Source organism: Odocoileus virginianus, chromosome 2 (assembly GCF_023699985.2).
Source record: "Odocoileus virginianus isolate 20LAN1187 ecotype Illinois chromosome 2, Ovbor_1.2, whole genome shotgun sequence".
In the NCBI taxonomy this organism is placed as follows: Eukaryota; Metazoa; Chordata; class Mammalia; order Artiodactyla; family Cervidae; genus Odocoileus; species Odocoileus virginianus.
Window position 1 is genome coordinate 18,076,770 of NC_069675.1, and position 27,054 is coordinate 18,103,823.

Consider the following 27,054-nt stretch of genomic DNA (forward strand, 5'->3'; position numbering starts at 1 on the left):
CGGCGCAGGAGTGAGGCGAGCCGGGCGCGCGGAGCGGACGCCGCGGACCTTCTGCTGCGCCACCGCGCCCACTCCGCGGCTCGGGAGGCGGGGACCGGCCCGGAGGCTGCGCCGCTGCCGCCGCCACAACCACCGCCGCCGCGGGGTCGGCCGACGCGGAGGAGGAGAGAGGGAGGAGGCGCCGCCAGCCGGGGCTGGAGCCGAGCGCAGCCGCCGCCGCCGCCAGAAGTTTGGGTTGAACCGGAGCTGCCGGGAGGAAACTTTTTTTCTTTTTTCCCCCTCCCTCCCGGGAGGAGGAGGAGGAGGGGAAGCCACTGCTGGCGCCAACGCTAGTGGGCTCCGGGTCGGCGCGGCCCGCAGGGGGAGCGGGGGCCTCGCCCCGCGAGGGGAGGCGCGCCCCGGGGGCCCCGAGGGGGGCGGCGAGGACCGCGGGCTGCGGGTGCGGCGGCGGCGCGTGTGCCCCGCGCAGGGGAGGGCGCCCGCCCCGCTCCTGGCCCGGCTGCGAGGAGGAGGCGGCGGCGGCGCAGGAGGATGTACTTGGTGGCGGGGGGCAGGGGGCTGGCCGGCTGCGGGCACCTCCTGGTCTCGCTGCTGGGGCTGTTGCTGCTGCTGGCGCGCTCCGGCACCCGGGCGCTGGTCTGCCTGCCCTGCGACGAGTCCAAGTGCGAAGAGCCGAAGAGCTGCCCCGGGAGCATCGTGCAGGGCTTCTGCGGCTGCTGCTACATGTGCGCCCGCCAGAGAAACGAGAGCTGCGGCGGCGTCTACGGGCTCCATGGAGCCTGCGACCGGGGGCTGCGCTGTGTCATCCGCCCCCCGCTCAATGGCGACTCCATCACCGAGTACGAAGTGGGCGTCTGCGAAGGTACGGCCGCCCGCCGCGGGCCCCCTCCCACCTGGCCCGCGCCGCCCCCTCGGCGCTGGTGGCGCCGAACAAAGTTTGGCGGAGACTTTCCCGAGGAGAGAGGGCTCTTCGGGAAGGAGGGGCGCCCGCCACCCCCGGGAGTGAGCCCTGCGTCCCTGGGTTCCCAGCTCGCTGCTTCCCCCGGATGCCTGGCCAGCCGCGGGAGAGGTTGGGCTGCGTGGGTGGGGGCCGGCGAGTGGGAGATCGCCCCCGGCCGCGCACAGACGCGCACACGTGTGGCCCATCGGGTTGGGGTTGGGTGGAGTGGCCGGGCTGTGCGCCCGGAGGTGGGGGCGCCGCGGGCAGGGGCCACTGCGGAGGCTCTGGCGAGCCCCTCGGGGAGTCGGGCCCCTGCCGCCCTCCCCGCATAGCGCAGCGTGAAAGCGAGTGCTGCACCACGTCCACTCAAGTCCATTTTCTGCTGGCGGAGGAGACGTGTCTCCAGCTCACACTCCCTGTGTGACTCTTGTATTATTTTTTCCTTGCGCTTTTCCTTCACCCCCTTCCTCCTCCTGCGCATATAAATCAGTTTCGGCTCCGGAATATGTCAGCCCAGGGGAAGTTACAGACGGTGGTTACTCATTTATTTGCCTATTGAAAGCGGTCAAAGGCTTTCGCTCTTGAATGAAGCGGGGCGGGGGGGCGGCCGGGCGAGGGGCTTGCACCTAGGAGTGAAAAGTTGTTTCTGTACTATTGGTGGCTGCTTTTTAAGATAGATATCCGCGTCTTTCCAGTCGTGTTGCTTGTTCTTTTTGTGTGTTTAATAACGGGGATTGTTCTGCTGGTTTCTCCAGTGAAGTATTGTGCACCATGGTGTCTGATGGAAGAAGGATTGGGTTAGCGGAGCCCTCCTCCTTGGGAGAATCACTGTTTATGGGTGTTGGCCTTCAGCCCTGCCCGCCGGCCTCGGGGTGCCTGGTCAGGTTTGGGGTCTAGAGAGATGTAGTGAGTTCTTTTTATTTGGCTAATGCCAAATAGTGAGCACCAGTGAAACGTAGGACCCCTGCTCGGGCTGACGTTGGGGCGGTGATGCTGTTTCGGGGCATCCTGGTGTGCGAGCAGCGAGCAGCAGCCTTACTCTGGAGGGGCGGAGGAGGGACGGGCGCCGCTGCTCCTGTCTTCCTCGATACTCACAGCCTGCGCGCCCGTGACCAGGGAGGGGTTTATTCTGAAGCATCTTTCTTTGTGTCTGTTTATTGTGCTGGGAAACTGAGAAAGGAAGTAAATGCCTTAAGGGTCTGTTGAAAGGCTTCCATTCTGTGATTCTCTTTACATACATGCATGCTTGTTGATTATTGTTGTTTAGTGACTCAGTCCTGCCCCACTTTTTTGAGACCCCGTGGACTGTAGCCCGCCAGGCGCCTCTGTCCATGGGATTTCCCAGGCAAGAATACTGGAGTGGCTTGCCATTTCCTCCTCCAGGGGATCTTCCCGACCCAGGGATGGAACCTGCGTCTCCTGCATTGGCCGGCGGGTTCTTTACCACTGAGCCACCAGGCAGGTTTTAAAGTTTGGACAGTTTTGGAAAATCTGGATGGCCTTTCTGGTTTGGAAGCTAGTGGGCAGTAATGAGTGAAGGGAACTCGTGCGGGAAGTGCATCGATGCACCCTGAGGACATTGGGTTATAAGAGTTTGTTTACCTCAAGTACAAAAGCCTCTCACCTGGTGTTAAGTCCCACTGTATAACTTGTTTTTATTTCTCACAAGAAAAATGGCCAGGAGATTAACTTCTGATACAGTTTTATGTGTTTGACTTTGGGATTCTGAATGAGTTGGACCAAAAGATGTAGCTTTGAACCCTGCTACTTGGAGTGTGTAATTTACTTAAGCCAGCCTCCCATAAATCTGAAAAGAACAAGCACCCTGAAACAAGGTTAAATGTGGTGGAAACGGCTGTGCTCTGAGAAGGACTTGGGAAGGTTCTAAAGATTCTAACCTTTGTTTTGTTACTTCATGATGGATTTCTGGTGAAGGAAATGTAGAGTTCAGGGAACATTCACGCTAATCAAGTGCTTTGGCACCAATATCCTGGTGTCATAGTATAGAGTTATTTTGGCAGTTTGTTGGTGAGCCTTTTATTCCTCTGAAATGAGGTGATCCCTCAATAGCTTCGTTTCTTCTGTTAACACTCTACACACTTGGTATTAATCTTGAAAATGCTTGGAAGTATTTATTGGCATGATGATATCATATTGAGTGTTCTTTAACAACTCTTTCCATCTAGCCAGCCTGTTTTCAGCTACCAAAATGGTGTGCTCAGGGCATTTTTTTTTTTACTTTATTTTTTTATAGAACTCTAAAAGCAGCAATTAGGTTGCAATCTATGAACTCAAAGTAGAAAGGACAGTGTTACCTAGCATGATGAATGTATTTAGACAGCTATTTCAATAGGGTGTCTAAAATTTCAAGAATTTTCACGTGATTACAAGATTTATGGAAAACAAGATAAGTGAGTGGCCTTTTTTCTTCCTCCTTTTTAAGAATTAGAGGAGTCATTCTATGGCAGTAATTACCCTAGAGGATGCTGACATTCTCTTGTTTTTCTCTTAGTTGGCAAAAAAATTTCTCAATGGCCAGTGTTGCCCTCAGTTTCCATTTTTATTCAGAAATTTGCGCATAATTATCATAACAAATAGAAATTGATACATTTTGTTCATGAGGAAGTCTTTTGCTGCAATTTTTGCACTAAAATGACCCCTACTGGTTGTATCTGTTAATGAAAACTCTTGAAACTTGTTTGACTATACTGAGGAAAACATATTGCATAGTATAGAAATGTTAACCTGTTTTCGATGACATAATTTAAATACAAATTACATTGCTCTATCTGCCAACTTGCAGTAATTTTTATTTATATCACTCCCCATACTGGCTTTATGAAAGGAAAAAAAAAATCAGGTTTTTAACTTCAGTTCACAAAGTGAGTAGATAAAGTAGGGTCTGAAATGGACCCCTTCCAAATTGTGGCTCCCTGCCTTAGGTTTTTAAGGCATACTGGCTCATAGTAGGCTCTCAGTGAATGTGCAGTGAGTACATGGAAGAACAGTTTTTTCCATAGAAAGAACACTGAGGGAAAAATATTTTCTGAAAAGGCTAAATGATGCGAAGAGTGAATCATGTGACACATACACCTGGACTTCTTTTCAGCATCATTTAGACTGTTAACTAAGTAAATCCTGACATACTTATTCCTTAAAAAAAAAAAAATCGTTGGCTATGTCTATATTTAAAGTTGAGCAGAGAGCCAGATACCTCCATTTTTCTCTACTTTGTGCTTTCTGGCTCCTGGGAAGATCCCTTTCCCATTTCCACTGATTCAGTGAGTCTTCTTGCCCTTTGCAGCTTCCTAAGTGGCCTGCTGCTTGGTTAGGGTGCCTGCCTCTAGGTAAGTGGCCTAGGAGCCATAGAAATAAGTTTGGAGTCTGAACTCCTGAGGGAGGGGTGGGAGACCTCTTTGGGAGATGAAAGACAGTTTTGAAAAAATATTCAAATGAGATTTTCTAGGAAGAATGTTTTGATTGGCCAGTGAGGTTTATGTTTTAGACAAGGGGTGAGGTCCATTTTTCCTCCTCTGTGGACCCGTATTGTATGCTTCTGTAAGGAAGGGGTGGGTGGGGGGAGCATGACCAGCCTTCTCTAAGTAAGGAAACGGCAGCGATGGTTTAGGATTGACGGGTCGTGAGGGCAGAGTGCTGAGGAACCTAGGGGACACTGTAGGTTGCTTTGCTCTGAGAACTTTGCATTAGAGCCAGGGGATCCCCATCACAAAGAAGCACTCTTTTCCCACCTGGTGACTATTTACTCAGTGGTTCGTGTTTATGGAATGGAACTGTGTTTTCACCTCTGCCATGTAAGAACTGTCTCTTTCAAAACTCAATCGTCCTTTGATTTCCCCCAGGTATTTTAACTTTTCTTTCCACCCACTTCTCACAGGGCAGTAAGTAAAACCAAGGATGTGGGGTGGGTATTCCCAGCAGAGAATGGAATGTTTTCTGAAACTGTTGACGTTAGAAGGTTATGGTTTCTTTTCACTCACTGGAGATGACGACTCCTTGGAAGAAGGTTTGTGGAGGATCTGAGGTGAGGCCTAGGGAACAGGCTCTAGGAGGCCAGGGAACAAATCAAACCAGTTGGTTGCACACCAGCCATAGATCTCCTCTCATCCATCTGTAATGTAGGAGTCGGAGTTAAAGAGTCCATGGATTTGGATTTTTACCAGTTAAATAGAAGAGGGGATGGGCAGAGTTAATATTCTTGTACTGATGTTAGAAAAATGAAAACATCCATAGCTTCTTGTTTTTGAGGAAGGTGTTTCAGTTTCCATCCAAAAGTCTTTAGGTAAGGTTCTTAGATGCCAGAGACAGAAGCACGCAGAGGGCCTATGAAATCACCTTAATATGGCATGGGAAGAGGAACCAATGTAAGTAAACAAGGAAATAATTAGTTCCTCCCAGAGTAAATATTGACAAAATGTGGAGTGTCTGTTCACTGCACATATTCAAATGACAGGACTTCATGACTTTGATTTTGACTGTCAAGCTTACAGAACCCTCACTGTTGTCGAGGAGTTCAGTCACATAAAATACTTGGCAAGGGCCAGATGAGTGGCATAGCACTGGAAGGGCAAAAACAGCAAGTCTGGGGATCTTGCTTTCATTAACATGCATTTACTCTACAAGTGCCGTGAGGAACATGCAGGTAAATTTACTGTAACGTTAATTTATGAAGAAAACCATCTGAATAATCCTTAGAATTTGGGCGTTACAACCAGTTGTGGGAGTTACTGGGCTTCCCTTGTGGTTCAGCTGGTAAAGAATCCACCTGCAATGCATTCCACTTGCAATCTGAACTGCAAGACCTGGGTTCGATCCCTGGGCTTGGAAAATCCCCTGGAGAAAGGAAAGGCTACCCCAATCCAGTATTCTGGCCTGGAGAACTAGCAATGTGGTACAGGTTTCTGTGTTTACGGCTTAAAATGTGATGATCTGGATGAACAGGGGGATGCTTCGGGGAAGCATGGGGCAGGAATTACAAAGTTGGGGGAAAACAGATAAAACAGATGGCCCCAAAAGATAATGGAGTGGGAGGACTAAAGAATGACAAATGGGAGAAGGGAAAAATACCGAATTCATCTTAGGGCAACTATGTCATCCTTTGAAGAATAATCCAAAACACATTCCAGACATTAATTGTGAAATTCCTGAAAAATGTGGGTGTGTTTAACGTCGTTCAGGCTAACATGCACCAGCTAACAGGAGAGATGGCATTAACTTGAGAGATGGCAGTGCTGCTTTCGCGTGTAAGTACCATTAGGTAGATGATGGTAAAATGAGTGGAAGGTAAATACATTGAACACTGTGTTCCACAGGACACATGCAGGATGAGGGTTTTGGAGACACCCCAGCAAAGCTCAATTAATTATCTGAGGAAGAAACAGTGGACTAGCCAAGCATGAATGAATAACAAACTGAAATCCTTCCTTCTCAGAGATTGAATTCTCCAAAGCTGAATTTTTAAAGTTCTGGCTTGTCCTCTGCCTAGAAATCAATCACTCATTCATTGATTTGCTCTGTACAAGGCTTTCTCCTGGGGCGGCAGGGGAGGAGGGGGAGCTGGGAAGTCTGGGGACCTCTCAGACCTGACCCCTACTCCAGCCCCTCTTATAATCAAGATAAAGAATGAGGCAAGACCTTCAAAAGTCTGCTTCATAAATAAGTTCAAGCCAAGTAGAAGTGATTTCTCGGGTCGGTATGTGATTAGTTGGTGAGTGAGATATGTGGTTAAAATTTGTTGTAGGAATCGCAGGATCTGAGGTGATCTTTTCAGGCTCAGGTGGCAAAGCTGAAAAGGAGAATTCAAGGTCCAATAAGGTACAGAAGCCTGAGTAAGAACTCTGTTTCGGTGGGGAATGGGGAAGGGATCCTACCCATTCTCAGAGTTCTTGTGATAGTTATCAAGAGTGCTTCCCAGCATGTTTGAGAATGAGGGTGCATTCTTAACGCTCTACCAGCTGTTGTTCAAAGTGGCACTTTGTTTTGGGAGCACTTCTCTCTTTGTTCTAGCTTGTTCTGCTAGGCAGGTGAGCATCGACAATGAACTGAAAACTGTCTATTTGTCAGCATCTCCTGATTTCACCACTCTCTGCTGCTTGTCCTGGCCAGTTAGTCTGATCAAATCATGGAAAACCTCCAAGTTTGGATAAGACATCATTGGTCTTCCGGACAGGGCAGAGATGTGGTGAGCTATTCTTAAGAATGCCCTCAAGGTAAGCAGTGGTTCATTTGGGGCCCACATTAAAAAATAAAAAATAAAGAGGTTCCTTTTTCTTCTGTAGTTACTAAGTGAATAGGGTTCAATTCCTTATCTCCCTCTCCCAAACCCAATTAATTCCTTGTGAGAAATACTTATATCTTGATCCAAGAGTGTAATGGTTAGAAGCTTGGTTTCTGGGGTCAGATCTATACTCTGCTTCTGTGCATCTGCATTTTCTCCTCTGTTTAGTGGGGTTAACAACAGGGTTTCTGTAAGGACTCGGGGAACCCTGTGAAGCACTTAAAACAATGGCTGCACGTGGTAAACAGTTAAGGACTACAAAGCTACTAAGCAGTGACAGTAAAATAATCTGATGCGGGCTCATTCTCTTGTTCTGTTTAACCCTCAGCCATCTGAGTGTTTCATCACTGGTGGTTAAGGAGTTTGGACTCTTAGAAAGGGAGCAGATTATTATTGAATTCAGGTCCCCTCGTATCCCGACACCATAAATTCACCGAGTTAAAAAACTTCAAAGGCCTCTGAGGCTATTTGCTACCTTTCCTCCTGATGCCCATTTATTATACTTGGTCTAAATAGTTTCTGTAAAAATTGTATATTTGGAGTAAAAATAGAGAAGGGAGGGTTCTGACCCTAATGGGCTGTAGCCCTCCAGGCTCCTCTGTTCACGGGATTCCCCAGGCAAGAATACTGCCGTGGGTTGCCATGCTCTCCTCCAGGGGATCTTCCCAACCCAGAGGATTGAACTTACGTCTCTTGTGTCCCCTGCATTGGCAGGCAGGTTCTTTGCCACTAGTGCCACAGGTTGTAGGAGCCATAAATTTAACCATTTGTCTGTGGACTAATATTTGGGGAAGGGGAACACCTAAACTCACACTTACTAGCAGTGTGCATCTTCCGTCACATCGTATTCTGGAAGAAGATTTTGCTCCTAGCTCCTGCGGTGTCCACACTGGCGGTCAACATGGGATTTGGCCTGGCTTGAGCAGAAGAAACAGCTTGTAGAGCTGCAGCTCACCTGCAAAGGGGCCACAGTCTCAAGTGTCCCCGAAGTAGGTGCAAACAAGGCAAAACCAGAGGCCAGGCGTTCGGCCAGCCCATTCCTCCATTCTTTTTGCAGCCCCACCTGTTTCCCGGCTCTCCTCTGCCTGTAAGTATTTACTGAGCAGCTGCTGAAGCTCTGGTCTTCGTGATACCGCTTACTGTCTCTAAGCTTGAGTTCCCCCGGCTGTTAATAGTGATAGGTACCACCTATATTCGCTCTGAGGATTGAATGAAATAAAACTGTGCCTTTGAAATGTTAATGTGCACACAAATCACCTGGGGACCTCATTAAGCATGCAGGTTCGGATGCAATAGGTCCGGATAGGGCCAGACAGTCCGCAGTTCTAATAAACTCCCAGGTGATGCCAATGCTGCTGGTCTCAGGACCACACTTGAAATAGCAGAAAGATAGTGCATGTAAAGCATATAGCATGAGTATGGATATAATAGTAAGACCTGTGTAATAATTAGTTTTCAACCAAAATAAATGAGATAGGGGCCCGACTTTCACAAAGGCTGTGGTCTGAAGGTAGACAGCAAAAACTGGGACCATCTGTTGTAGCCCAAGACAGTAATTTACAGTTAGTAAGGCCTGAGCTAGGAAGTGCTGGGCATCTCAGGGGCAGCTAAGAGGGGCCCCAACTCCACCTTTGACTACTTAGAAGGATTTAGGGGGGTGCAGCAGCAAGCCAGGCCTGAGGGGATCTCTTCCGCTCCATCCACCTCCTCACTCATCTGTGCAATGTGTAGTAGGGGAAAAGTAGGCCGTGGGGCCAGGCAGACCTGTGTTTATAATCAACTGTGTTCAACTGTAAGCCACCAGTTTGCTCAACTGTTTTGAGTTTCAGTTTCCTTACCTGTGAAAATGGAATAGTAATAGCTTTTATGAAGTAACTACAGTGAGGGTTGGAGAGAATTATTACATGTATTAAATATATATATGATTACATGTATGTATGTTATGTATATACATGCATAGACACACAAAAATATGTGTAATGGCCAGTAGAGTACCTGTTACTGAAAAAGATAGTTAATATTCCAATTTCCATTCTATTTTTTGTCTTTTCTCTCTCTCTCTCTCTAATTTGTTAGCTTTTTCTCTGTATAAGTTAAAAGAAAATTTCTGCTTTGTGGATTGACTACACTTAACTAAATCTCTTTAACAGGGGATTCTGACAGTTATGGTCTCTTGATGTTTGTCAGAGAGAAGGGGACAGTGAATCCCTAAGAATGAGGGGTATGAGTTGAGGGTCTCTGTACCAAAAGCACCTTCATAGGTTTGATCCAGTATGATTGTAATTCTCAGTTCCTTTAGTGCTTCAGAGAATGTAGCCATCTGCTCTATTTTGTGGTTTGAATGCTTACTTCCACAGAGCTATTTCAAATTAGTAATTTTTTAAAAGGTGACCTATGTTAATATGGATGGCATATGGACTCATGGAAGTGCATTAAATGGTATTTTATTGTTAGAAGTTCTCTGTGGGTTTCCAGACATAGGTGGAGACCTCAGAGCCCCCAGGATCATTGTCAAGGCTGAAGATAGGGTCTCTGGGGTTCCAGAAGAAAGAGCAGCAGGCCTGCTGGCTCAGAGACCAGGGCAGGCGTGGGGGTGAGCTCCTGCCCAGGGCACATTTGCGGTGCTCTGGTTGGTCCGACGTGCTCCATCCATCTTCCACGTGGACTGTGCTGCAGCTTTACTGTGGATTTGTGTTGTGGTTTCTCTGGAGAGCCTGTGCTGCAGTGGAAGGCTAGAAAAGAACACCTAGAATTAAAACACCTGACACTCTTGTCTCTGGTTCCTAGTATAGGTGAGGTCCCACTTCGGAAAAACAGAACTGTGACTTTTTTCTTTAAGTCCTCTGTTTATCCAGTAAATATGGGCTGAGAACTTACAAGGCAAATGCCTTACATTGGCTATTATGCAACATGGAGAAGGAAACACAATGATGATACAGTCCTTAAAATCAGTAGTTTACAACTCTTTGTTTTCTTCATGACAGCCAAAACATATTACACTGTCAAAATTGATTTTTTCTTTTTCCTGAGACTCTCTAGTACCTATTGTTGTAGTGCTTCTTTCATCACAAATGTGGATATTCAAATATGCAGACTACAAGCAAGGTGAGCAGCTTCCACATTTCAGAGTTCTGCTTAAGTGTATGTTTATCAGATCCAAAAGAACACCTTCATTTTGAAATATCCTGGGAATATTTGTTTTATGAACGTTTACGAAAGAAAGCTAAGGGTTCATTGTGTTTTCGGATGTTTTACATTTCAAGTCCCTGAGAAGAGAATCACAAGAGTCTGCCCTTTGGAAATTTCAGCTGAGTCCTTAGCAACCAGCCACTCTGGCTGTGGCAAGGTAAAAAAAAAAAAAAAGAAGAAGAAAAAAGGTAATAGGCTGTAACTAGAGACTGTGCCTATCTTATTTAGCATTTCAAAACAAACACCATAAACAAACATCTCAGATTCAAAACAGAAAGGAATTTCTGGCAGGGCACAATGAAACCTGAGCCCGCAAAATCTCAGTCTATAAGTAATTTAGCATCTTATCCAAAGGCCACAAGCGAAACTGTTCACAACTGATAAAACAAAAGGCATCTCAGTATTGGAGACTTGTGATACCTCTTCTTTTTTTTTTTTCTTAAAAGACTCCAAGAGACCTGCCAAGATAAGGCAAAACTGTCTTGAGAAAGTGTGGCCTGAACTGGACTTTGAATGTTGAGGCTTCGTTGGACTCCTTGAGCCCTGTAAGTGTGAGGAATCCCGTACAGGGTGTGTGGGCTCGGTCCCCTCAGAGTGTGTGTTTATGACTCCGCAGAGGCAGGACACTCCATCATCTTGTCAGATGCGCATCTTGAAAACACTTCCCTTACTTTCCATAGTTGGAAGCTTTGCCTGTTTTCAAGGAAAGGCTATTTACATTCTGAGGAAGGTAAAAGGGATAGATTTTTAGACAGTTTTTTCGCTGAAGGCCAGAGTCTTTGAAGGATTGTCAAATGATTTGAGAAAGATTGGGTGTGCTGTGTGTTCAGAAATACTGAGTTCTTAGGTTTCAGACAGATTTTAGGAAAATTTGTTACCGTGTCCATTAAATTTAAACATTAAAATGAAAGGCCAAATACATGTCCATATTTTAATCAAAAGAATGAGTGGATTTGTATAGATTCTCATTTGTTGCCAGTAGGATTTAGGGCTGCTCAGAAAAGTAGACTTTGCAAGATTCTTGTACATGAATCTAGTACGATTAAGAAGAAAAAATGTAGCCCTGGCTTCCAGGTCTCCTCCATCCTCTAATCACCAGTAACTGAAATAAAACCTTCTCAGCTTCCCTGGACTTGACTTTGCCTTGATTTGTTCAAAGAGAATTAAATAGTTACCTACCTGAAGGCAGGGGAACTGAACCAGATGATATCTTAAGGCCCTTCTGGTCATAAGATCAATGTTTTTATAACCTAGTAGTCCTGGACAAGAGTCAACTATTACCTTGTGTCTGCAAAGCCAGAGAAGGAAAAAGCAGTAGTGTCTGCATGACTGTATGCCAAATGCCATAGACGGAAGGACTTGGAGGAAGAGATCAGGAGTTCTCCTGTAGTTATGTTTATTGTGAGGCGACAGAGATGGCAAAACACAGTTATTGGGAAGTCAGTGACATCTTTTAAACGCTGATGATCTTTAAGCCACATTAACTGTGGTCTAATCTGGATCCGAGATAGAATTTACACCTCTTTTATGTCTGCGTTGGTCTGCTGCCTTCACTCTTTCTCCATTTTCTCATTTACTTCATTAGTTGTTATGGCTGTGAGGTGGGTAGGTGACAGATACTGCAAAGGCAGAAGCTTGAGCAAAGGGCAGGCCGAAACTTGCCCAAATTCACATGCTCGTTTCTGCCTCTGACACTCGGAGAGGGTTGAGTAATTGCCGTTCTTCCTAACACTGCAGGCAGCAGCCAAATTCTCAGCATTCTTTTACCTTTGCTGCTGTTTTCACTTGCCAGGGAGTTTCCTTAAGCAGCAGCTGAATTTAAAGAAGCATAGCAGTGATCATGCACAAAAGGAGGGGCCGGGGCTGCGCGGGCTCGTGGGCGCCTCTGTTGGGAGGGCGAAGTGCAGGAGGCTCTGCAGAGGGCCCCGCCACCCCCACAGCCCTGGGAAGCTCGCTGCACGCGTGCCAGACAGCAGGTCTTCAGTGACGGTATCTCCCGTCCAGGTCAGCCCTGAAGCGTGGAAAGCTGTCTCTGGGGTCTGGAAGCTTCACCCTTACTTTGCACGTTGTCCAGCGACAGGGCATTTTGCTGCTGCTGGTGTGGCCCTGTGGCTCTTAAACTGGATGTGATGTATGGTTCCAAAGAACGCGATGCTCAGCCCAGCCCATGGTGTACACCAGTAGTCAGCCGGCTGTGCCTTGTGAATATTACATTTTTGCCAAGAGCAGCCTTCCAGAATGAGGTACTAGTTAATTCCAGTTGGGCATTTATTCGTTAATAAGTCTGCTGAGCGCTAAATACTCCATTTGGGAGTATGCGACAGGAGAAAACTCGGCAACGATTATGTAGATCTCTTCCATGAAGCAATGTCAACTTATCTAAGTTCTGGTTTTCTATGACATTCTGCTTTATACACCCAAAGATGAGTTTTTTCCTTTTTTGCTCTAATCTGTAAAACTTTTGTAAGTTTATTAATAACTGAATAGACATTTTATGTTGTTAAATGGAGAACACTTCGAGTGGAGTACTATGGCTTGCTCTGTTTTTCCTCCTTTTCTTTTTTAAAGATAATATTAAAAGTTAAATCCTGTTCCGGCTCTTATCCTCTCTCTTTCAGGGTAGATTTCTGGATAGCTAGTAGTGGTGGCATCTGAAATAGCCATTGAGGGGTGGGTGGTATTCATTTAGTAACCTGAGCTTTTGCCTGAAGAGCTTCTGCTTAACTCTTCTTTGCTGTTTCAATAGGTCTTTATTTGGTTTTCTTCTTGCTTGGTTGATGCATATTAGCGTAAGAACTTTTAAATTGTGGGGGCAGTAAAAAACACTCTGAATGCCTGGGGCCCTACACTTCTCTCATAGAAGCAGCCAGAGTGTTTAGTGTGTATCTATTAGCAGGAGAGTCTTCTAGAAGGCCCGTTTGGTACCTCTCACACCCACAGCTTTGTGCTGTGGTTTGGCCCTCCTCTTCTCCTGATGAATCCATGCCATGGCCCAGTGTAGATGATTTCATGTGCTCTGAAAGCCATTGGAAAGGCATGTGTTCCAGCATCTTCCCATTTGCCTCTACCTCCTCCCCAGCATGGTTGCATGCAGCTCTTTCTCTGGCTGTACCTTTGAAGAGAAGTTGGTGCCAAGGGTCACATCCTCGGTGAGGACCCTTCCAATAATGGTGTCCAGGCTAGCAGACTGGCAGAAGAGTCTGTAGAAATGTTTGGAGGGAAAGCAGTGTTTGCCAGTACATAGGACTCGTTTGACACTGTGGAATATGATACCGTGGATTAGAAAGTGCTAACAACATAAGAATCTTTATGAAATTGTGGTAGCCTTGCTGGCTTCAGAAGATGTGTCCAGGATGATAAAATATATCTGTAGCATCAGCAACTGGCCCCTGGTCCAGTTTCAGATGTGACTTTGAGAGACAGGAAGTTGTGATAATTCCTTCTTTGTGACTTTGCGTATAGAGTGTGTGCATGTGCATGTGTGTGTTCGGGTCCTGTGGCACAACATGAAGAATACTTTGCATTGTATTATGGACATGCTGAGAAGAGCTTCCATGCTTGAAGCAAATTAAGTGAACTATCTACTCTGTACATCAGCAAACTGAAAATAACTTCTTAATAAATAAAGATGGTGCATTGTTTTAGGACATTAAAAAAACAATTTTAATTAAAGTGCTTGGCTTTTAAACTGCCTGGTTAATTGGAATAGCCATCTGGACAAGTGGAGCTCAGGAAAATGACTGACTTCATTTCTTGGTGATTGGGACCAAAGTTTTACTATCCTTAAGGCAGTGTGGGCTGATTTATAGTAGGTAAACATAACATCACTAAACATAACTTCTGGCCTTAACGTGGGAATTTTACATGTGATAGGAAAAGTAGAAATTTAGGGGGAGAATTGGAACACCTCTGGGGGCGGTGGGGGGTTGCGCAGAAAGGGAGAGATACAAGAAGCCAGAGGCGCGTTTTGTTGGAAAGAGGTAAATCATTTCCAAGGACTGTGCTGGGAAAAGGTGAGCCCTTAGCAAGCATTGTTTATTGACTATCTCTTAAGGAAATTGTAGTTGATGCTTTGGGAAGAGAAAGGAAAAAGACTCTCCGCCAATAGAGTTCTGGGAAACTTGAGGGAGATAAAGTATTTACATGCTTTAATAACTTAAAACATGTCCAAAAGAAATATATAATTACAGCTGCATTTGGCACTGAAGATCGTCCATGTATTATATTTTCTAAACTATGTGTGCATATGTGAGGCTGTGCTTTTGCATCAGAAGTACTATTTCTTGAGAAAATGGAAAAGTAGAAGGTGTCAAGGGTTGCAGAGAGAGAAACAGGAAGAATCACGACCAGGAAGGAAGGAACTGGGAGCTTTATTTTTTTCTTGTCCTATGCATAATGATCCCAACTTTACTTTTTAAAATAATATTAGTGTAATAAGCATTTAACTTAGAGCCTTAGGATTCCCTTAGAGCCTTAGGAATTTGCATGTTATTACTAAAAGCCCACAGGTAAAGGAAAATCAGACTCCTAAATTCATTCAGTACCTGACTATGATTTATTTCAAGATTATCTTGGACAAACACCCTTTGAGAACTCTGAAAATTAGGAGGTGTGTTTGACAGATACTTCCTAATATCTGTTGTCCTCAAAGGTGTGGAGGCAGAGTAGCCCCTGGAAAATCAATGTGGTGCTGACTTTCAGATTCCCCAGAGTTATCTTCACATAGCCTTCAAAATATATTCTCATCCTCAGCCTCCACAGTTTTATGCTGCTTCCTTTGTGAAGCCTTCCTGCCCTACTGGGAAAAAATAATGCCATCCTCCGGGTCCTTCCCCCTGCCCATAGATAGCACTTTCTCCTTCCCTTGTTATAGCACTTTTCACACTGTGTTAGAGTTCACATTTCAGTCTTTTGGCCTCGTTGTGATCCCCTTGAGTGCCAGGATAGTGTGTTATTCTAGAGCTTGGCACACAGGAAGAACTCAACGAGCATTTGTTGACTAAATCTCAATTCAAGGTCATCCAAGATATCCTACAAAAACTTTTCCATCTGAACAGTTTGGTCTGTATTGTGGAAACTAAAATAGATGACACTTACCTGTAAAGAGAATCCTAGGGAGAAGTCTCATATTATTGGCAGAAGACAACTTGAGACTGTCTCATGTCCTCTCCTACCCCTTTTCCCCCAAATCATTCTTTTTCTAAATGTTTATTTTTAAATTAACTAGTTAATCTGGCTATGCTGGATCTTAGTTGCAGCGTGTGGAATCTTTAGTTGAAGCATGCAAACTCTTAGTTGCCACATACAGGATCTAGTTCTCAGAGCAGGGATCGAACCTGCCTCCCCCACCCCCACATTGGGAGTCTTAGCCACTGGACCACCAGAGAAATCTCCCCCAAATCATTCTTAGAATTAATTTTTTAAAAGTTGGTTGCAGTGGGTCAGTTTCAGCTGTATTTATTTTGGTAAATATTTAAAGGCAATTTTTATTTGTGGGGACTTTTCTTCCTGCCAGTTTGTCATACAGGTGTCATCTTTCATTCACCAAGCCTTCATCCATTGCTAAGAATTATCCTTGTGGGTGGCTCTTTATAAGGTCTTTACCACCCAGGGATGTTGTGTGTGTAGCGGTGGAGATGCTTTGGTGATGCTTGTTAACATCTGACAAACAAGTATGAATTAGTTCCAGGTGACCATATGAATAATCGATGATGATAAAACTTCTGGAGTCTCAGCGAATCCAAGATTGGGTCTAAGACAGAATGTTGATACATGAGGAGGGAGTTTAACATGTGTGCACTGAATGGTCTGAGTGCTGTGCCAGCGAATGACACAGCCTGTTTACTGCCCCCAGGTGATCTGCACGTGTCCTCAGGAATTTAGCTGTACAGCTTCTTTGAGGAAGGAACAGGAGGGTGGAAGTGTGTAACTGTGAATAATAAAAACGCTGCACAATGGTTTTCACAGGAAGTCCATAGGAATGCAATATAAGGAATTTAAAAAGCAAAATCCCATTTGGATTTACTCCAAGCCCTATGACTTCAGAGATGGAGGAATTCTTGATGACTCATGGCTAGAGTCCCAACTTGTTATTGACCAGTGTGGAGTTGTTTTTTCTTTCACCATTAGCCATGAACCCATTGCTTGTTTGTTTGTTTGTTTTTCTGAAGGTCTGAAAGCAGTTTGCAGATTCAGACAGTGCAACTTGAGACACCTAAGGACACAACAGCAAATTACGATCTTTGGGTCATACATTTGACGCTAAGCTTTTCAACTGGGAGAGGAAAGAGATTTGGCCAAGATCAAGTATACAGGTTCCTAGATGACATAGAACTATCCTGGGTATAAGCTCGGGCACACAAACCCTTTTATCACTCTAGTGAATGTGCCCGGAGAGCTCCGTTGTCTTAGGCTAAGTTTAAGGGCAAGTTTAATTTTGATGTCACTGCTGTAGCGTGTCCCTTCAACTTTCCCGCCTTAAAGAGACTCATCTGGCAGCCTGGCGGTAATCGTTCATAGTGTGGGTGTCGTGAGTTGGTGGCTTTCCAGTAGCTCACTTTAGAGCCTGTTATTCTTCAAACTGGTTGTTATACAATGGTGGGAGGAGGGCAAGCTGGAACTGATTGCTAAGTGAAGTTATAAATATAATGCTTAGCTGGCAATGCAAGGTGAAGGTTCTAAGTGAGATAATTTTTGAGAGTCCATTTGATGTTCCTCTAACTCTTTAAAAATACTCTAACTTTCATGTGGCTTCCTCACTGTTGAAAGTTTAAAGTCGGCTCTCAGACCCTGGGGGCAAGCGTGTTCTCAAGTGTTGTCTTGTCTTCCTCTTTATCAGCAGGGGGAGTATTTGACTTAAATGGTGGAGGCTGCTCAACTCGGAGACGTGTGCCCCTCAAACCTGGGCTTCCTCGGTTTATTTGAGGTGATGGGTGAAGGTCCAGAGCTGTTCTTGCTGCCGGAACAGCACATTTTATCGTGAGACTTTAATAAAATAAATGAATGGAGGCAGAGGACTGGGAAACACACTTGAAGGAGGGAAGTGCCCCTCAGGTCAGAAGCCAAGGTAAACAGTCCTTGTAACTGACAAGTAGGCTTCCTGGAAGCCAGGGACCAGCAGGAGAGGGTGTGAAGTGTGACCCACAAGTACCGTTTCCAGCTGGATAGCTAGCCGTGTTGCTCTGAGTCCGGAAAAGGGACCTCACAGAGCTGTGAAAAATCAGTTTCTTGAACCGGACTCTTACTGGCTGTCCTGCCTACAGCCACACGCAGTGACAGCGCTTGGGGGGAAAGTTTCATGCTCATGCCAGAGAAAGCAGGCAGATGGGGCTCTCTGAGGAGAAGAGACTGACTCGTCAGTGACCTAGGGAAGCCTTGCAGGGGAACCAGTGGACTGGCAGCGGGCAGTGGGCAGGCTGCACATGTGCCTGTAATTCAGAGTGAATGGAAGCACAGACCCTGTCTTTTGTTCCAGTAGAAAACTGTCATTGCGGTGGACAGCTGTGCACACATTGCAGATGACATGTGCATACACATCCACACATGCAATGCACAGACGTGTAAAAAAGATTCCTCCTGGGGTGAGTGTTCTTGTCCTGGTAGTCTGTCTGTTATGTCCATTTCTCTATGATGATAGCGTTTTCTTCTAATTAGAGTGTTCTGTTAATTGTAACAGAAAAAAATTCTGTGTGTGACCATTATTAATCTATACAGATAAACACGTGTAGATTGACTCCTAAGCAACTTACATAAAGCTGTGGGCGTCTCGCTTCTGCGCCTTGTCTTCTGCAGTTAATAAGGTCTTCATCAGATCTGTGGTGGCTAATGTCCTACCCTTGCCATGTGTCGAAAAGGTTAGACCATCAAAAGGACTGATAGGGAAATTCCCTAGAAATTGTCATACTCAGAGATTCTTGGAGCTTAGTTACATGTGGGAAAAGGCCTTGCCTTGTAAAAAGAGACCCAGATCCCTTTAATGATCAAAAGTGTTACCTAAATTTCCTCTCTGTAGTTGTATTTCTTGAACATCTTATTTCCCGTAACTAAGTATTCGCCCTGAGGCCAAATACTAGGTGCTCTCCCTTCTTTTTAAGAAAACTATTATACAGGTAACATAACTTTACTAGACAGTTTGGAAAACAGAAGAGAAACAGTGACCCAAAATGCTCATATTCCAAGGACAATCAGTTGTGTGTTTTTATATGTTGTTCTCATATAATCTTCTTGTATATCTTGTATATTCTTCCTCTATATGCATATATTTTTGTATCCTACACCTTACATCTTGCTTCTTTCCACTTAAAACTGTCTGGTCTCTCTCTCTCTCTTTCTCTCTCTCTCTCTGTATATATATATCACATCTCATATCTTCTCTCCACTTAAAGTTACACCAAATGCATCTTCCTATGTTGCTACATAGTCTCTATTGTTATGTCAGCAGGTTAATCCAGATGTACGGACTGCAGCTTTCTACTTCATTGCCTCTCCCTAGGACAGTGTAAAAGGCAAGAAGGGAAAAAAAAAATCGTCATTCAAGGTGAATTTACAGGAAAATTCTGTGTCGTCTTGATTTGTTTTCCTGAGTACCTGGGCTCTCCAAGCAGATGCCCGTGATTGTCCCCTGTCCCCTTACTAATGATCTGACCTCTTGTGTCTGGGACTTGTGTGAGTTCCGTGGCCCTTCGCTGTTCTGTCTTAGATCTTTGCTGCCACTAGAACTGTGCCGACTCTGAGGACACCGGAGCGCTGTAATGACGTGTAGGGTTTGTGGAAATAACCAGCCCACTGGGTAGAGACACTTTAATTCTGTTGCTTTTTGGTAGTGCATTATTGGATTACAAATGTTTACTTAGTATGAAAAATGGATATAATTAACTATGCCCTAAATAGGGACTAGATATTTACTCAAAAATTAATTTACATCCTTTGTGCTTTGCATGCATGTGACATATGTTCTTGTTACCGATGTTACCAATGATTCTAAGGGTTTGAAATAGTTGCCCTCTTCCACCAGAAGACTGGGAGTTAACCAGCAAGGCACACACATAACACTTCAAAAAACTTGGATCATTTTTTGCAATTAAGTTTGTTGAAATTTTATCAGAGAAACAGACTTTTTTCCCTTGTATTATTATTGATGATACAATATTAAAAATGGTTTTTATAATTCAGATGCCAGTTTTACATTCAAAAGGTACAGATATTAATGTTTCAGATTCATTTCTGTAATTTTTTAAATTAAAACACAGGTTCTCAGTTGTGCAGACTGTGCAGAATCAAATCACCGGGCTTCAGATAGATTTTATATAAATTCCAAGTGCTTCTTAGATTATCGAAAGGAAGACCTAAATTGTATTACCTCTTTAATATTACAGTTTCTGAATCATAAATCTTTGAAAATTTGTGACTGTTCATGATATCTACCAGTCAACATACTTCAGTCCAGAAAGCACTGGACTTAGCTTACCTGACTTCTTGTCAGTTGGAGAAAGTACCTGTTCAGTCTTCTTTAAGCCATAGCATACAGCAAAGCAGTGCATGTACACAAGTAGAATTTAATAAATACTTTTCGTATTGACATACTGATTTAAAATAAGAGTACACCTTGTATTGAAAAAGTAATTTGAAGGTGAAATCACTTCAAATGTAATAGTTTAACCTTGAATATTTGTGGAATTTTAGTTCTTTCATGAGACAGTAACATTAAAGTCAGCAAGTGTGTTGTTAAGGTTTTTTCAAATTAAAGCACAATGTTTAATAGATACTTACATTCAACAATAATAAGCAAATAATTTGACATCTGCTACCACTACCAAAATATGTGTATTGAAATTGTGTCTCCAGGATGAATATAAAGAGGTGTGGGAAGGCGACCGCTCTTTGGAAAAAAGTGTGAGGCGGGGGAGAGTGCCAGTAGCTCCTGTTGTGATCAATTTATAAAACTTTATTTGAAAGTGGGGATCAATAGATTGCCTCCAGTGCTGAACAGTTAATCATTAATCAGTTGATCTTTATTATGAACCCAAACTGCTTATATTTTCTTTTCAGAACCTTCCTAATAATGTGATTACAGATGTTTGAATCAATGGATAATGAAATTGACGAGTGTGTTCCTGGTCCCATGGTAGAGGGTGAGCCTCTGTGTTCAGAGGAATGTTCCAGCAGCGGCTGCGTGCGGGTGCAGCGTCGCTGGGCTGTGCTTCCTTGCTCACAGGGCCCTGGAGCTTGGCCAGCTTGGGTGAGGGGGAGGAGGAGGGAAGGTTTGGGTTTGAGAGCCCTGAGTTTATTTCTGGCTGTTGAGATGTGAGACTGTGGGAGCAGTCATAAATAGAGTTTGAGGGAGGTTGTAGACTCGGAGGTTCTCGCCAGGGTAAGTGCTGGATGGATTTGTTTATGGATGGGTCTGTTTTTAGCGGCTTCACGCTTTCACCTCTCAGAGTTGGTGCTTCCAAGGGGTGAAGCTCAGTGTCTGGACCCATTGGTATGGGTGTCTCAAAAGTCTTCCTCCCGTGTACCAGTCATGGCCACTGTGTTCCCTTTCTTTCTGCAGTTGTGGTGAAGTAACTTCCTGACCTGTCATGAGACTTTTTGATTTTTTTAAATAATGAATCCCAAGTGTGCGCGTACATCGCATTGGGGCAGGAGTGGGGCGGGGAGTGTATGCGAGGCTTTCTGGCTCTGTGTCTCTGGGCACATATTGCCGTGTACGGGGGCACCCTGCGCTCCCCGGATCTTTGGTTTCTTTGTGATCACCGCTTCCTCCTGTGCGGGCTCTGAGTCCTTTTCCGCCGCGTCCACCCATGTGGGTTCGGGAAGCCTCACTCACACCCAGGGCCTGCCCTGGGTCAGCCCCGTCCGGCACACAGGTGCTCTCTGCTGCCACGAGCTCGGGGACACTGCCCAGCCCGCCCGACCACAGCCCTCCTCATCTTGGGGCAGCTCGCCTGCCTGCAGTGACGGCTCTGGCCCGGCTCCCGGCGCCGGCCCTGCCTCCTCGGCTCTGTTGCTTGCTCACCAGACCGTGAATCACCCTGGACTTGGGGCATTTTACCCGCCTGAAGGGCTCACAGGCATTGCCAGGTTACTTTAGGGCTGCGGTCTTCAACACTGCCCAGAGGAAATGACTGCCCAGGAGAAATGTAGATAATAAGCTCCTTAAGGAGAAACCATGTTTTATTAATGAGAGGCAGTATTGTATACTAGAGGGCGTCCTCCTGGCTCTGAAGTCAGTTCATTGTCCCGCCCAGTGACTTGCCTGGTGCATTATCCTCGCCAAGCCACTTGACCTCTGTGTGCAGTTTCCATCTGTAAAATAGGATTGTTCTGAGGAATCCGTAGGGTGTTAGGGGGAATGACTTAAGTTGACTCATTTGTGTAAAGCACAAAGCACTTTACACAAGTGTGTAAAGCACTTGAAGAGTGGCTTATACATAGTAGTGCATGCTAAATGTCATTTTCTCTGAATACCATGGTTTATACATAATAGGTGCTCATTAAAGATTTTGTTGAATAGTTGTAACATTCAGAAGATGGAAAAATTATTTCCTCATCTCTTGCCTTGAAAGTAGTAATATTTGGTTGCAACAAAACATTGTAGTCATGGAGACATTTATCCTGTGGTTGGGGATAGGGTAGCAGAATGTTCCAGATTCATTATCAGTAACCGTGTGCCTATGATTTGTTCATCAGACCTAACATACTCAATATGGCAGAAGTTTGATTCCTGTTCACAGGCTCCCAAGGTAATTTTGAAAGGGCAAAACAGCTTAATCAGGTGATTTGTTTCCAGTGAGCATTGTTATTGGAAGGTTTCCGACGCCAGCATATTTGATAGCTATATTGAAACAAGGCTGTGTTCTCTCTTTATGGGTTCACTTCTACATTCTAACGTATGTTTGCTTTTGAGGTGGAGATGAGTAGCACGGTGCCCTTTCATTGAATAGGTTCTTGCTTCTTTGTAGCCCACCCAGCGCCTAGCGTGGGGCCTTGAAAGTGGCAGTTGCTCAGTAAATAATGTTTTCAGTTAATAAGTAAATCATGGGACATTCTTCTCTCCCTTACATCACACCAGTGCCTGGAAGGTTCCTTTTAGGAGACTTTGTTTATGATTTTCCCCTTAGGCAGTTGCTACCTGATATGAGTGTTTCTGTCTTGCTGTTGGGGTATGGAATTGAGGGCTTTTCTCAGAGTTACTGCTCATCTACTGTGAGAGAAATGAATGGTCTCCACATAAAATCTCGATGAACTGGTGGGAAGAAAGGCACCGTCACTCATCTTTGATGAGGCGTCTGGGCCTTACTCAGGATGAAGATCACAGCTCTAATAGAAAGAGGTGAGTCATGGTTTTTTAAGTTAAGAAAGTTGGTTTTAAAAGTTTATGCTGATAATATTTGCTATGGTGAGAACTGAAGAATATATATCCTTGTGTTCTCTTTGTAGGGACAGTGATCACAAGGACAAGAGCTTTTGACCCAGGACCTAGAGATTACAGTTTGGAAAAGATGATTTCAAAATACCAATCATACCCATAAAGGTGACAAGAACATAATCCTGAAGTCCATTGTCAGTGGTTTGTGAGTGCTTATTTCATTCTAAAACTATTTATGGATTCAAAAAATGATCTATGCAACAGGATTGCAACAGCCCTTTTTCTTTATGAAGAAATTGGAAGAGCTTTAAACAAACATACTCACATACTCATTCAAACCAAAAGGCTTGCCCTGCCTTTTATTTTTTTTTTCCTGCCTTTTAAAAATGCCATTTCTGTTGTCTGTTGTCATTTTTTAATCATGGTCCCTCTTCCCACCCCCCCCTTTTTTTAATGTCTCATTGTATTCCAAAAAAAATTTTTTTTAACTGTTGAATTCTCCCTTGGTACCCAACTCGAAAAAAATAAATTTATTCCAATGTAAATGCGTGTAGTATGGTTCTTGTATGGCAGGATTATTTCACAGGTGAATCATCTGGATTCATGGTTTTATAAAAAGAACAGGAGTGTGTGATTGCCTTCCCTCTTTCTCTCTCTCACCCATATTGAAGCGGCCCGTTTAAAACCTGGTCTTCATGAAAGGACGCGCTGTGTGGGCCTCCTGACTGCTTCTGCGGCAGCTCCCCCTGTGTTCTGTGTGGCCGGCAGCATGGGGAGTGCCGTGACACGCAGCTTGTACTGAGCAGAACTCTGAACTATTTTCCTATGAAAGGTAGTACCTTCGTGGGGGGGGAAAGTCCAGGTTCTGGTTAGTTCCAGATGATTTACCACATAGAATGCGTACTCTCTCACTAGTGCTTGGGTCTTAGTAAATAAAGGGAGTGTTCTGTGTTGACTCCTGGCTTGACCAGAAGACATTGATCAGGGAATCTTTCTTTTTCTTGTTTTTAGCTAAAAGCAATTGCTTAGAGTGAGATGCCTCTACATCAGGATACCTTTTCACACGTTTGTTTTTATCATCTTATCCACAGAGTTAGTCTTTGCTGTCAGACTTTACTCATAGGGATTTATTAAAAACTGCTTGGTTTAAAAGGAAAAAAAAGTGGGGGGAAAGGTAGACAGTTGGTTGAAGTAGTTGGTAGATTTTGACCACTTGGGAGTGTGTTTTCCACAGAGCATATTTTAGAGGCCGAACCCGGCTAACAAAAGCTGTTTATGACTTTGTTTACCACGTGAATGGCAGCCCTCAGTGGAACCTTCTCCGCTGATTTCTCCTCCCCCCTCTCCTCAGCCCCACATCTTCCTTACCTTCCCTTTCGAATTCTGTTCTCATCTGTCGGGTCGCTGGTGAGCAGGCTGTCTCCTGACCTGAGGAGGCTGCATGCCAGCCCTGCACGCCCCATCGTCCAGGAGAGGAAGTCACCCTGACCATCCCCGGGAGGGTTAGGCGTCCCCAGGCCCAGGCTGGAGCCGGCTGGTTTCCTCCATTCACGCAGCGACCGCGCTGGCCCCAGCACCTCGCTCCTCCTGGCCCTGACTGTGCGGTGGAGCTTCTGGGTCTGAGGCCCTCAGCAGCACTGGGCGCCAGGCTTCCCGGTGCCCCCAGCGCGGGCGGCGTCGGGTCCCAGCACGCTGTGGCCTGAGATGCAGAGGGTGACCTCAGTGGATGCACATCCAGGAGCCTGGCTTCTCCCTCGGCTCTGCAGAAGTGGGGACGCCTTTAAGGCAGGGCTTGAGGGCTTGAGTTGAAACCCAAGGGGCCCAGAGATCACAAGAAGGACACGGAGTGACTCCGGGAGATGCGGAGTCGGAGGCCGAGGAATCCAGTATTGCCAGAGGCGAGTTTTGCTTTGGGAGTTAAAGAGGTTTGGTTGCCCTCTGAAGGATGATGGCATTCTATTTGTAGCCGGAAGTACATCAGACCTTGAAATGTCTGAGGCCAGAGAACCGTTGCTGTAGCAGGGATCAGAATCACAGGCTTGGAGGTGCCCTCGGAAAAGCATCTCTAGGCCAGCCCCCTCATTTTACAGATGAAGGAACTGAGGCCCAGCTTTCTGTGTTCTCTGACTGCATTTTACAGTTTCTGCTACTCCTGCCTCTTCCAAGCCCAGCGAGGTTGAGGGGCTCTTTCTTGGCCACTCTGGAGGAAGCTGTGGTACCCCTGTTGCCCCTCCCACCCCCTGACCTTGGCCTCAGGGTAGCGGGCACAGCGGCCGCGGAGCAGTTCTCGCCCCGCCCGCAGCCCTGCCCCACCCCTACCCCCCATGCAGGAATCCCAGCCCTCCCTGTGGGGGGTGTGAAGCCACTGGAATGCGGCACTCTGACCCCTGGCAGTGAGTGTCCTGGATGGACCTGGCCTGGGAAACAGGAAAGACTCAGGGGAGGGGTAGCCTGCCCCTTGGCCTTGGGGTGGGATGGAGGGAAAGGAAGTGCTGGCCAACACTGCCTCCCCACGTAGACCCAGCCGGCTCCCCAGCGCGGGAGAGCAGGTGGGGGGGGGGCGCCGTGTGGCGAACTGAACCGGCAGGCTTCCTGAGTGCTGGACCAGGGCTGCGCTGCCGGGGCACGTGGGGCCGGGAGGAATGGGGCCTGAGGGGAGAAGGCCAGAGTGCAGAGGAGACTCGTAGGAGCTGGTGGACGTGAGGGTGGCAGACGGGAGGAAGGGACATCCAGTCCCCGTTTCAGACCAGACGCAGTCTCACTTAGAAACCAAATATGTCAGAAGGTGGGAAAGACCCCTCTGAAGAAGCCGCCGCCTCCTTTGGAGACCCTGGAGCTTTTTCACATGCTCTCTTTTTGCAAGACAGAGTTGATAAACTGAGGGGGGGTGGGGCGCGGGTGCTGTCCGTCCCGGTGTGAGATTGATGGGCACTTAGTTATCCCTTTCTGGTTTATGTCAGTAGTGATGGATGCGCGCCTCCCCTCTCCCCACCCCCCCTCTCCTTTGCACAAACTCTGGTCCGTTACCACCCTCGAAGAGATTTTCAGAAACCATGAGGCCGAGCTTCAGTGATGATGTCTACACCGGCTCCTTGACTGGCTCTGGGATAAGGGCACCTCACATCCTCCACTTCCTCCCTATTAAAGCGCCGTGCAGGATGCACAGCAAGGGCTTGGAGATGCCCCATGTGGGCCCTTGTGAAACCAGGAGCGTTGCACTGTTGCCAGACTGCTCATGAGCTCTGCCAGGATGGCAAGCTGGTTTTTCATGGGTGTGTGTGTGTGTGTGTGTGTGTGTGTGTGTGTGTGTGTGTGTGCAGTGTTTGCAGTTAAATTCCATGCTCATGGGAAAAGAATAGAATTGAGAGGTGGCCAAGTGTCTCTGCAACACCCATTTAAGAAGAGAATCCTCCTGACTGCCGCCATACCTGAAGGGGTTGGGTTTCCTTTGCAGCTGGAATCTCTCCAGGCTGAGTCAGTTCATTCTTCCCACGCCCAGGGTTGTCTTGAATGATAATTAGTGTTCTGTGGTGTTCCCACACCTCCTGCTGAAATGAGGGTGCTCGTGTGGCCTTTCTCAGGTGACATTGTACAGAGTCCTGGGAGTTGTGGCCCTGAGGCTAAGTGGAGGTGTCTTGGTTTTCAGACTCACTGGTCCTGCAAACCCCAGGGTATGTGGCACCTTTCCTCCACCTAACTGATACCAGCCACCAGGGGAGACCCATGGGATGCTGCAGGCAGTGCAGCGGGTAAGCAGGCCAGTGCCTCACTACTCTAGGTGTGCATCTTAGGACTTCTCTGAGAACGTAGCGGTCCTCTAAACTTGAAAGTTTAAAGCAACAGAATTATTAAAGAACATGTTAAGTGCTTGTATGTAAGTTCAAAGCTATGTATCTCTGTATATTCTAATCCTTTGAAAATTGGTGATCCTTGTTAAATAGGATATGGATTTGAGCAGAGCATCCTTTGGGAATGGTCAACATTTAAAGTTTCCTTTCTATCCTAATAACCATTGGTTCTTGAAAGGTATCTTGAACCTAATAAAACAAGACAATAAATTTTAACCTTTCAGGTAGTAGTTAAGATAGATATATTTCCATCTATTCCAAGAAATTACGAGTTTTATCATTTGAACATTTTTTTGATGCTTCTTTTACTCTATAAAGACTAACTTTGAATAGAATAACGTTACAGAATCGAGATCTTGCAAAATCCACCTACTTAATTGCATGTGTTTGAATACATGCTGTTGTAGCATGTGGA

At 45.8% G+C, this 27,054-nt stretch overlaps 1 protein-coding gene and 1 long non-coding RNA gene across 3 annotated transcripts in view; both read left to right on the plus strand.

Annotated features, from left to right (window-relative positions):
- Window positions 1-363: 363 nt before the first annotated feature.
- CRIM1 (cysteine rich transmembrane BMP regulator 1) overlaps window positions 364-27,054 on the plus strand; it is a 205,040-nt gene continuing 178,349 nt past the window's right edge. The window contains exon 1 of one of the 2 annotated variants that reach the window (XM_020910060.2): window positions 364-862. In XM_020910060.2, coding sequence (XP_020765719.2) covers window positions 532-862 — 331 coding nt within the window. In that variant the 5' untranslated portion in view covers window positions 364-531. The remainder of the gene's footprint in view (window positions 863-27,054) is intronic. The other variant, XM_070476803.1, reaches the window with a different exon arrangement.
- On the plus strand, window positions 21,350-23,336 carry LOC139038279 (uncharacterized). Its single transcript, XR_011491257.1, has 2 exons — window positions 21,350-22,755; window positions 22,863-23,336. It is a non-coding gene; the product is annotated as an uncharacterized lncRNA (long non-coding RNA).